Source organism: Diabrotica undecimpunctata, chromosome 1 (genome assembly GCF_040954645.1).
Source record: "Diabrotica undecimpunctata isolate CICGRU chromosome 1, icDiaUnde3, whole genome shotgun sequence".
Taxonomy (NCBI): Eukaryota; Metazoa; Arthropoda; class Insecta; order Coleoptera; family Chrysomelidae; genus Diabrotica; species Diabrotica undecimpunctata.
Window position 1 is genome coordinate 30,954,437 of NC_092803.1, and position 12,720 is coordinate 30,967,156.

Here is a 12,720-nt window from a genome sequence, read left to right on the forward strand (position 1 = left end):
TTTGGAAAACGATTTTTTCCGTTTTCCTCCCCTACGGAGGGTGGTTTTTGCGGGCTAAACGTGGTAAACTTGTTTGCATCCTTTTGTATAACTTTTAAAGGTTGAGTTCATATCTGACGAATGGAGTATAGAAAATAATAAGAAAACATATCTTGTATCATGATCAAATTTTGACTAATATCTATATTATAATTAAAAATAACAACAATTTGTGGGATTCATATGTTTTATCAGCAATTTTATCTGATACCTGACTACTTAATTAGTTAGACACTTATCTTTAAATCTCACGTAAACAAAATAAATAACCAATCGGGATTTTAGTCTTTTCAAAACAGAAAAATTTCGAAAATTGTTTTTATATGTAGTTTTGCAAGATGTTTTGTACTAAGCAAAATCAGAATATAAAAGCAAATTTTTGTCTACTAGAAGGCATAACGTATTCAATTTTGTTATAAAACGGTTTCCCAGTTTTTAAAAATTAAGGTAAACCAATAATTATTTCCTCAGTAACATTGTTACATTTTGTTCTATTTTGCAGATGAAGTTTCTAATATTAATTTTCCTGACAACTGCCGCTATCCAGGCATTAAACGATAAAGAAAAATGGGTACAATTTAAGGTAAAACTATAAGAACTGTAATAATTAATATAACCACTAAATACTTCTTGTTTTAAATAAGTTTTAAGATAATTAAAATTTATTTGAAATTTTGTTAAACTTAAAAAATGTATAAATTAACTAACCATTTAATTCTTTAGGTTAAACATAACAAAAGTTACATAAACTACGTTGAAGAACAGACCCGTTTCACAATTTTTCAAGAAAATCTGAAAAAAATCGAAAATCACAATAAAAAATATTACAATGGAGAGTCTTCTTTCATGTTGGGTGTTACCAAATTTGCTGACTTGACCGAAAAAGAATTTATGGACATGTTGGTGCTTTCTAAAAATTCAAGGCCTAACAAACCTCATGTTACACACTTACTAGCTCCACTAGGAGATCTACCTTCAGCATTTGATTGGAGAAATAAGGGAGCTGTAACAGAGGTAAAAGATCAAGGAATGTTTGGCTCTTGTTGGACCTTCAGTACAGTAAGTAATTTTAATTTTAATGCTTAACAAAATTTATCCTATTTTATTTTTGTATCGTAGACTGGATCAGTAGAAGGAGCACATTTCCTTAAAACTGGAAATCTGGTATCTTTAAGTGAACAAAATCTAGTTGATTGCGCTAATGACAATTGTTATGGATGCGGAGGAGGTTGGATGGACAAAGCTCTGGAATATATTGAAAAAGGGGGAATAATGTCAGAAAAGGATTATCCTTAAGAAGGCGTGGACGATAAATGTAGATTTGATGTTTCCAAAGTTGCTGCCAAGATCAGCAACTTTACTTATATTAAGAAAAATGACGAAGAAGATCTTAAAAACGCAGTTTTTGCAAAAGGTCCCATTTCCGTAGCTATTGATGCTTCTTCTAAGTTTCAGCTATATGTGTCAGGTACAGTTTTGTTTATATAAATATAATTCGAACTATTTTATGACAAATAATCCTATCTGTAACTCATTATTCGACATATTTGTAGGAATACTTGATGATACGGAATGCTCTAATGAATTTGACTCATTGAATCATGGTGTACTTGTTGTTGGCTATGGCACAGAAAATGGAAAAGATTACTGGATCGTCAAAAACTCCTGGGGAGTAAACTGGGGAATGGACGGATATATTCGGATGAGCAGAAATAAGAATAACCAATGTGGAATTACTACTGACGGCGTATATCCTAACGTTTAAAGACATGTTTTTAAAATTTTTCATTCAGATGTTTTACTGATTTGCTCGTTTTAAAATAATTTTTTAGTGATTAGATTATTCTTTATTTAAAATAAAGTAGAATAAGGTCAAACATTGTTTTTTTTATTTCGAAATTTTTTGTCGTTAAGTGACCCTTTATGACTTTTATAAAATTATAAAATTCGCTATACAGGGTACTCAAATTTTGTGACAGTCGATATTTATTAATATAGGAACCGAAAACTAATATATAACGTTATAAAGGTAACACGTCTGCTTTTTCTTTAAATAATTGTTTTATTGCAATTTCCATTGATTTTATTAATTTATTAACTTTCTGTTTTATTTTGATATGTTTTATTCTAATAATAGTATGTAATAGGGGTAGATTAACAAATACAAATATTCGGGATTATCGCATTAGAGTGTCATATTGCGCCAGAAATCTCGCGTTACAGTATAAAAATCTTGAATTTATGAAAAATGTATGGTTTTTAGACGACGCGACGCTTATTTTTATTTTTCGGGTCACGTAAATTGTTGCAAAAATCTATTTCTTGGCTTTGCCAGACCACATGAAGTTCAAAAATTTCTTTACATAGTGCAAAAGTGAGTGTTTGGTGTGCATTTTCGGGAAGTGGAGTCGTTGGTCCGTACTTAATCAAAAAAAATGGTAGACAAGTCACACTTAATCAACAGAGGTACAAACAAATTTTAACACGCTTTATCTTATACATGAATTTTATCGGTCACGTAATTTAGCATTTCGTGACCAATTTTTCCAGCAAGACAGGGCAACTTGCCATACTACTGTCGCAATTTGTCAATTTCTTTAGGGATATTTTCCAACCAGATTCAGATGCTGTTAGAGCCTTCTTCGTGAACGTGGAACATCGGTATGAAGTCTGTTTTGAGCGACGAGGAGCATATTTACAACAAGTAACAAAGTGTCAATACAATACAATATGTATTTCTTAAAACAATAAAATAAAACAATAAGTTTAGTACTGTTTATTTTGGGCTATACTGTATCTACAAAATACAAGACCTGTGTTTTCTAATCGACAATTAAATCCCTAAAGTTTGATTAAAACAAAATTTTAGTTCCAGATCTAAATATAGTTTTACCAAAACAAGTAAACATGAAAGGTAAACCTGGCCGCAGATGAACATCCAAACAATGAACTAAGTGAATCAGAGCGGGGTCTGGAAATATACTATATTTTATCTCTGGTTTTAAAGGTAAATCACGCAAATGCTCGTCTATAGAGAAACACTTTGTGCATTTCTTTTAAGATAACATACTTGACATAATTATTCATCATATGAATGAAGAGACTGCTATACAGTCATCCAAATACCCAGAAAATTTCGCTACGGTATCAAAAATTTCCAAAGATGAGTTACTATCATTGGTTGAAATATTGATTTTTTCTGCACTCAAAAAAGACAATCATCTGAACAATAAAGAGATGTTTAAAGAAATCATATGATACTTTTATTGAGCTTGTATGTGAATAGAACATTTTATGTGTTTAGTTAATTATCTCAGGTTAGACAAAAAAGTTACAAAGAAAAAAAAAAGACAAAACGACTCATTTACTTCTATTCGTGATAAATAGAATATACGAAAATGGTTGCGTTTCGATTTAATTTGAGCTTCTTACCACTCCCTAACACGTGTTTCTAGGTCTACCCGTCATCAGAGAGAGTTTGTAAGAAAACTCAAACCAAACCAAAACGCACCGACTAGTTAGGGAGTGGTAAGAAGCTCAAATTAAATCGAAACGCAACCATTTTCGTATATTTATCGTTCTTACTCGACGCAATGAGTACAAGAAAGATGGTAATTTATATGGGTAAATTGTTGATGCATAGTGGAATATAAATATTCCCAGCATCGCTCTTAATGGCTTGATTAAGCGTGAGTATACAATTTACTTTAATTGCTATCGACACATTTAACTTCATAAATAGAATATGCTTATGGAACTTTCAGGATTTAGAGGAAGATGCTTGTTTCTGATATATACTCGTATTTCTAATAAGCCGTCTAAGTAAGACACAAAGATTGTTATGTTTTGCGATTCATCCTCCAAATATTAGACTGATACCAACCCATTTCTTAGAAAAAGCAGCAATACCGAAAGATTTCCTGTTGCAAATTTTTATGTAATAGAATTGACAAAATCGGCCATGGGTAGTAACCGTAACATTATCATGGATTACTGGTTTACTTTATTGGCTTTGGCGGATAAATTTTTAAAACAGCCATACTAGTTAACAATTGTAGGAACTGTTAGAAAAAATAATAAAACAGGAATATCACCAGTACTCTTAAATACTAAAAATAGGGAAAGAGGTAAGTCACTGTTTTGTTTTGATAAATAAAGACATTACTTTTCTGTTTATCAAAACTCCATATAATAGTATTGTTACTTTCTACTATGCATGACGGAGCAAGCGTTTCTAAAAATGAAAAACCTGACATAATTCTAAATTATAATGAAACTAAATCAGGAGTAGATATTTTTGATCAGTTATACAGTAATATGTCGTGCTCCAGGAAGACACGAAGATGGCCTCTGTGTGTCTTTTATGGGATATTAAACATAAGTCCTATTAATTCGTATGTGATCCACTGTCATAATTCTCACAAAGCAAATAGAAAGACGCTCTCTCGCTCTGTTTAATTTAGGCAAAATCCTTGCTGAACCATAGATGCGCCAAAGATTAAACACACCAAATTTACGACATAATATGCGACAGGGCATAAACAAGATCCTAGATATACAATCAGTTTCTTAACTGAATAATCCTATTAAAAAATAACGGACAGTATGAGAGACAAGAAGAGACTAAGAAAAATGACAACAAACTTTTTTGTAGAGTGTATGTAAATGAGCAATCTGAGGAAATCACTAAACTACTAATATATTGCTGTTCAGTATAGGAGATAATAACATTTATGCCGACCTTAATATATTATAATTTTATTAAATTTTATAACTACTGTGAAAATATAAATTTTTGTATTTTTTTATTAGTGTTTTAATAAATGTCGTACATTTTACGATGTATTAGTATCAAAGGATCATATTGGTAGGGTTTTAACAATAAATTTACATTACAAGAATTTTTGCATTCGTCTATGGAATTGGTAATTAATTTTCCCATTAATAGTTAGCAACAGTTGTTTAAACGTTGCATCATTTTAGTTGTCATCTATTAAAATCAATCATCAAATTCTACAGTCTGAACCAAATCAAATAATTACAAATTACTGTTATATCGAGAGACTATTTTGTTGGGATATGAATATAATATTTGATTATTATGTACTAAAACAACCTAATAATACAAATTACCTCAAACAAGTTATTTATATTCCGTGTATCATTTTTAAGTGATAAATAAAAATATTAAATAATATATATACACATCGGTTTAGAACGTCTTTCAACGTTGTCCGATACCTAAACACCATCTCTTCCTATCTTCGCAGTCGTTTGTTGTTAAATTTCTTTCGCTCATGGACTTGTTTACGCCGTGTTGCCATTCTAATCTGGGTCTTCCTCTTTTCCGTCGACCTATCGGTTGCCATTCTACTACTTTTTTGGGGAGTCTTGATGCTGGCATCCGTTAAACATGCCCATACCACCTTAATTGTTTCTTCTCTATATCTTGAGTTATATTTCCTTCTATTCCCATACGTTGTTTTATTACATCATTTCTGATTCGGTCTCGTCTGCAAATACCTACAGACCTTCTCATTGCATCCATCTCTACTGCTTCTATTCGCTTTTTGTTCTTTTCACTAATTCTCCATGTTTCAGCGCCATAAAGAAGAGTAGTTTTAATCATGGTCTCATATATATTAAATTTCCTTCCTTTCGTTATCTCTTTACTCCACAGTATACCATTGAGACATCCTAAGACTTTCTTTGCTTAAGTGATTCGTTTTTCGATTTCCCGTGTATCATTTCCTGTATTGTCAAAGGTAACACCCAAGTAGTCACAGCTCTGACAGCAGGAAATATGTTGTCCGTTTTCGAGGTCTATGTTATCTGACTCGTTTCCAATACAAAGATAAAAGATATTTGGTTTTTGTTGTATTGACATTCATTCCCCAGTCGTTATATATTTCTATCAGTTTTCTTAGCATGTACTGCATGTCTTCCCTGTCGGTCGCTAGCACTACCTGGTCATAAGCAAACTGGAGTGTATATATACATTCATTGCTAAGCTCTATACCCATCCTATGTACCTTTCTTTTCCATCTTTCCAATGCCGCTGCAACATATATCTTGAATAAGGTTGGTGAGATACAGCATCCCTGTCGCAAGCCTTTTGTAACCAGGAATTCTTCCGTTAGATATTTCCCTGTTTTTATCTGTGCTTTTGAGTCTCTATATAGTTCTTGTACAGCATTTATCAATGTGTGGTTGATGTTAGATATTTTCAACGTTGTCCACAGTTTTGTTAAGGGGATGTTGTCATATGCTTTTTGCAGGTCTACAAAAGTAATATGAGTTTCTAGATTCTTAGCCGATCTTTTTTCTATTATTTATTTAAGACAAAATACGTTATCGGTGCACGATCTTCCTGCACGGAACCCGCTTTGTTCTTCCTCTTCATTGTGCTTATATTCTTCCTCGATCATATTTCTCAAAATTCGTCCATACAGTCTGCTCAGGGTGCTGGTTACCGATATGCCTCTATAATTATTACAATTTCTTTTGTCCCCCTTTTTGTGTATTGAGGACATGCATGCCGTTCTCCATTGTTCTGGTACTGGGTGTCCATTTAGAAACTGATTGATCACATAAGTTAATATTTCAAATAGTTTATGAGTTCCATTCTTAAACATTTCAGCATAGATTCCCTCAGGTCCAGCCGATCTACCATTCTTTAGGGTCATTACAGCCTTCCTTACTGTTTCGATGTCTACCCTCGCTTCCTCTCCTTGTATATGTACTGACTGTGTTGGGGAGTTCGCTAGGTATTCTTGTCTTGTCTCTGTCAGCAAGCTTTTATAGTGATCTTTCCACTGTCTTGGTTTTATGGTGTGTATGTGTGCTTTGTCTTTTCCTGTATTTTTTACTGATTGTATAAAATTCCATACCACTGTACATTGCTTCCCTCCGATGTATGTATTGATTTCTTGACATTTCTGATCCCATGTTTTATTCTTTTCTTGTTTTATCATTTTTCGTAGTTGTCTATCGGCTTCTTTGTAAGCTTAATGATCTTCAGTATTTTTTGTATTTAGCCATTTTAGATGCTGTTTTTTATTCTGTTTTACCATATATTCGATTTCTTCGTTCCACCATATTTTATTACTAATTTTGTTTTGCTGTGTCCCGAGTTAAATATTAAATAATAAATATACTAAATAATTTTGGGTATAACCAAAATATAAAATGTATTAAGGTCAGAAATACAGCTAAGCCTATTTTAACCCCTAGGGCAGACGCACTTTTAAGAATCACAAGAGCAAGCAAGCAATTTAATTAAACCCAGCCTAAAAAACTTCTTCACTCCTTGAAATAACGTTAGGGTGTAACAATTCATTGGAGCGAGGTGTATTAATTCTGTAGGTGTATAAACGTGTATAAAATAGGAATCACTTCACTGCGCTCCAATGCTACAGACCATCTCTTTTTTGCCTCTATAACACTCTGATGCGCGATAGGGGAACACTATCAGCCAATTTCCTTTATGTTGGAGTCCTAACACAAGAAATCCAATATGATGCCCTAAGAGAATCATTGCAAGCTAGCGTAAGGCGCTGTATTCGTGGTATCTTCTTGTGACTCGGCCCTTAAGTCTCATTTTCCCGCTCCACCTAGTTCGGAGACTTAACCTTAAGGGTTTGGGCCCTACGTGTCCTAGTGTTTTGGTTTTTGTTAATTTTTTGGTGGCTTGCGTTGGTTTTTGTTAGTATTTTTTTATAATTGTTTTTAGACAGAATTCGTTCTTTATGTTTTTAGTATATGTTTTTTTTTGTAGGATTTCTAAAGATTTCTAAAAGAAAAATTCTATTAGTGGACCTACACAGTGATTGTGACTCTCTACATTGATAGAGCTACGAACTTTCCTCTGGTTTTCCTTTTTGTTTTCTCTTTTGGGTATATATTAATTTTTAGTCCAGTATTTTTTGCTTCGGACGCTTGTGTTTCCATAGATGAAATGCATCATATCTCATTATCTCTCGCAGCGTAAGACTTGCGTGGTTCTACAGCTCCGCGAATTTTGTTCTGGCTTTTTCTGTCAATATATTGGTCCTTCTGACTTGTTGCAGTTCTCTGAATAAAAAAAGTCAACTTATCTCGGTAAGTTTCTCTAAGGCTGCTGTTCTGGGCTACTTGAATTCTTCTCTTACTTGTTTTACAGACGTGTCACCATGTGAGACATGCATATATTGGTATCAGTAATATGGCTCTATATAATAATTTCATCTTTGTTTTTCTTCTGTTGAGTTTTTCTACCTGCCAGTCCTCTTATTAATAAGAGGACTCTATTATAGATAATGGACTCTAATATAGATATGATTATCTATTATCATAATCCTTTGTCCAATATTGCTTCCAGGGCAATAATGGACTAGGTATTTAGTTATTTAGCTTCGCTTTTTCATTCGATGGGATTATTTTTCTCTGTCAATTGTTCCTCGGGCTGTTAATGTCTCTTTTTGAAGAGCACCACTTGCGTTTTGTAGAGTATGGCAATTTTCTATTGTATACTCTATTCTACGATGTTGTCTAACGCTGTTTGCAGATTGTTTACAGCTATATATATATATATATATATATATATATATATATATATATATATATATATATCGTCTGCATGAAGGCTGAGTAGAATCCCATGTAATTTTGGAACATCAGCGGTGTATATTGTATATATTGTATATATTGTATATATTGTATACAGTAATAATGATAGGACGGCTTCCTGTGGTACTTTAGACTTCGGGTTTAATATTCGAACTCTAAAGCTTCAGTTGGTTAAGTATGAAAAAAATCAGTCTCGTCATTACCCCGCTGCTCCTCGTTTTGTAAAGTAGTCCTTTATGCCAGACTCTATCGAGCCCAGGCTTTGATTACGTCCAGGAAGGCTGCTCCTGTGTATTTTTTCTCGTTAAAGCTAGCTGCTCTGTATTTTGTTAGTCTGAGTACTTGTAGCATGAATTGTTCTGATCGGAATCCAAACGGTGCTTCTAGTCTTTCACAATCTAACTGATTGCTGGAAGTAAGCTTATCGGCCTACAGTTATGAAGCTTCGAAATCGTAATCACAAAGGCTTTCTTCCATCGATTTGGAAAGAGCCTATATCTTAGAATCGAATTTACTTTGTTGGTTAGAAATACTGTGGCTCTCGCCGGTATGTATCAGGGTTCTATTTGTTATTTGATCTGATCTAGGTGCTTTTCTTGGCGATCTGTTTTTAATTAGTTTGTTTATCTCCTCCGGTGATGGAGGAATGATCTCGTTTGGTTCCTTGGGCCTTTTTTTTTGTTTTTCTACTTTTTCTCCAAAATCTACATCGTCGTCAAGGTGATAATTTAATATGCACTACTCGAGAGTCACTCTTATCACCTCGGCTTTTTCTATCATTTTAATATTTTTTGTAGCTTCCAAATATTTTTCATCTTTGGGCCTTGCTCCTCCATATCTTGGACTTCATTACCCCAGTTTCGGCTACGGTGTTCTTGTGGTGCTGCTTTAACTTTTTTGTTTAGTCGGTGTGTCCTGTTTTTGTCCATCTGGTTCCTTGTCCTTCTGGCTTTTTGTTTGGCTCTGTTCTTTTCCTTTATTTTATCCTTACTATGCTTTAACCTTCCCATGTGTATTTCTGATTTCTTTTCTGTAGTGCTAGTTCTAAGTGCTTTCTGTATAATGTTCTCAAACTCCTAGACTATTTCTTGTATTTCTTGTGGATTGTTTATCACTGGAACGTTATGTATTTCAGTGCTCACAAGTCTTTCGTAGTTGGTGCACTTCGTTTTCTTTCTTTCCGTTTTCCAGTTGTACTTCCCTATCATGTTTCTATCTCTAGTATTTAAGGCTTATGATCTGCTATTCCTTTATTTATTGTTAAAATTTTTGTTTGTAAACCTAGGTTGCTAGCATTTACAATGTCGATATGGGTGAGAAGGTTCCATTTCCTAGGAAGTGTATTTGTTTTGATGGGTTTGATATTCATGATGTCAACTACTACCTCAAACTTTTTCATGATTGTGAATTTACACTCCACAATAATTATAAATTATTTGTTTACTCTATGAATAATACATTGCCTAGCTTTAATAAAGTAGCTTGCTTTAGATTTAACTAACATAAATATTAGGTGGAAAATGTTTGTTAAACTGAACACAACCATTTGTGGTCTCTTATATTGTTTACATTAGATTTTACATATTTAAATTTACTGATAATAGTTGTAATTTATTATTCTTACAATGTATTTTTAATATTTACCACTATTGGTAAAGCTATTATAATTTAGGAATTTTTTTTTGAACATCCCATTTATTTACAATCTGTAACAAGGATTACAATACAGAGATTACTGTACAGATAATGCCAGATGACAGAATTCCAAAACAGATTTTGACGTCGACACCACAAGGAAGAAGAAATAGAGGAAGGCCGAGAAGAAGCTGAAAGAGGGAATTGAAAAAGAACTAGAGGAAAGAGAAATCCCTTCAGGCCTATGGTTAAATAGAGAATAATGGCGGTTAGGAGTCGGAAGGCGTCGGAGAACGCTGTGAACCGATAGTAGTAGTAGTAGTAGTAGTAGTAGTAATAAGGTTTACAATAAGTAAATTGTTTAATTAGATTACAAGAGACCTACAGGAGACTGTCCAGTGATAATAACCTATTAAATCATATTTTTAGTAACAAACAAAATTATTTGTGACTCTAATATAATGTTTATAATAAATAAAAAAAAATTTTAATATAAAAGTTTAAAATCTTGTAGGTAGATCGCTTGGAGTAAGACGCTTTAGCCTTTTGGTTACCTGGGGCCTCATAAGGTTCTTCGATAGCGCGTTGGGATGGTTTTTGCAGTCGTCTGTCATATTTTTGGGAGTAACTGGCAATTTCTTCTTTGACAGTTTTCATCTGAAAATCGCGATTGATGAATTCATTGGGCTTGTACCACGGTGCATTTGTGATAATGCGGAAGGTCTTCAATTGGAATTTCTCCAGTAGGTCGATATTGGATCTTGACGCAGATTCCCACAGTGAGATCCTATAACTCCATATTGGCTTTATCACTGACTTCATACTAGGATTTTATTGTACAAATTTAGTTGTCACCTTTTTCCTATTAGCCAGTACATTTTACTGAGTTTCAGACCCAACTGTGTTGTTTTCGTGAATTTGTGTTTCTACCACGTTAATCTGCGGTCTAGGTGCATACCTAAGTATTTTATATCATCCTTTTGTTGTAGTATTTGGTTATTTAATAAGACGGTTGGGCATGTACCTTTTCGATTGTGAACGTTCTATTATGTACTGACTTGCTTTCGTTAACTTTAATTCGCCATGTTTGTAACCAAATCTTTATTTTGTCGAGATTGGTCTGGAGCAGTTGTGAGGCGAGATATAATTTTGAATGAGCCTCAAGGATTGACGTGTTGTCTGTGTATGTGGCTGTGACGATGTATTGACTTGTAGGAAGATCTACTGTGTAAAGTAGGTAGAGAACAGGTCCCAGAACACTACCCTGAAGCACTCCAGCTTTAATTGGATATAAGTTAGTGTACTGATCCTTTACTTTTACAAGGAAATGCCGGTCGGAAGGATAGGACTTGAGGATTAGAAAGTAGTTGAGAGGAAGAACTTGTCTTATTTTGTATAGCATGCCAGTGTGCCAGACTTTATCAAAAGCCTGCGAGATATCCCAAAATGCTGCAGAACAGTATTTCTTCTCTTATAAGGCTTTGTTTATGGAATTGCAAATTCAGTGAATTTGCTCAATGGTAGCATGCTGTTGTCTGAATTCAAACTGGTGGTTGGGTATCAGCTGCTTTTGTACGAGGATTGGCTGTAATCTGTCTAGTAGTAGTTTTTCAAAACCTTTTACATCACTGAAAGTAGACTGATAGGTCTATAGGACTTAACTTCTTCTAAAGGTTTGCACAGTTTGGGTAATCAAATGATCTGTGCAACTTTCCACAAAAAGGGATAGTAATAACCAGTTCCTAGGATTGTTTAAAAATCTGTGTTAAATATTGCACTCCTTTCTTGGGCAGTTCTTTTAGAAGTCTTGCAGTGATTAAATCGAACACTGAGGATTTCATCGGATTCATATATGTTTGGATTTTGTTGAAAACTTGTTTGGCAGTAAATTTATCCAATGGTGCTATTAGTTGGTATGGAGATTCTAAATACGATTGTATATTATCATCTGCATCGGGGTTGTTGTTTTGAGTATGTGCTTGGAACACTTCCTTCAGATATTTCGCAAAGACTGTGGCTTTTTCTTTGTTACTTTTGGCCCATTGTCCGTTATTGGCCTGGATAGGCGGATTAGAAAGTTGTGGTCGATTAATTTTTCGTGTTGCCTTCCATAGTGAGTATTCGGAGGCTTCCGTGGCAGATAGAAAAAATATTAGAGCCAAACACGTAATTTTTAGATTTTAACCGTTTTTTCTAAAATAACAAGTAAGATCTAGTCGCTTACCTTTCCATACTTACCATTTATTTGGAACCCCTATGATATAGGACATTTTTACCTAAACTTTTTAATGTAAACTGTATAATTGTTTTATTCATCTAAAATGAGTGCACCAATATCAAAGAACCTTATTAGATTAAATAATGTCTTTTACTGTGTTATTTTTTGCATTTATAACGGTAACAAATAAAATTTAAAATACACTCAGAAGATAAATCAGC

General features: G+C 33.6%; 1 protein-coding gene across 1 annotated transcript; it reads left to right on the plus strand.

Annotated features, from left to right (window-relative positions):
* Positions 1 to 312: 312 nt before the first annotated feature.
* Positions 313 to 1,863, plus strand: LOC140438435 (cathepsin L-like proteinase). Its single transcript, XM_072528117.1, has 5 exons — positions 313 to 486; positions 542 to 622; positions 763 to 1,098; positions 1,159 to 1,507; positions 1,593 to 1,863. Exons 2-4 carry the CDS (start codon positions 542 to 544, stop codon positions 1,333 to 1,335), a joined length of 594 nt encoding a protein of 197 aa, XP_072384218.1. The 5' UTR covers positions 313 to 486; the 3' UTR covers positions 1,336 to 1,507; positions 1,593 to 1,863.
* Positions 1,864 to 12,720: the final 10,857 nt, after the last annotated feature.

What these genes read in the sequence shown, in the direction of transcription:
- LOC140438435 (XM_072528117.1), top strand. Translation starts at nt 542, where the DNA reads ATGAAGTTTCTAATATTAATTTTCCTGACAACTGCCGCTATCCAGGCA. An exon ending in AAAAATGGGTACAATTTAAG is followed by an intron (nt 623 to 762) that starts GTAAAACTATAA and finishes TTAATTCTTTAG; the next exon opens with GTTAAACATAACAAAAGTTA. An exon ending in CTTGTTGGACCTTCAGTACA is followed by an intron (nt 1,099 to 1,158) that starts GTAAGTAATTTT and finishes TTTGTATCGTAG; the next exon opens with ACTGGATCAGTAGAAGGAGC.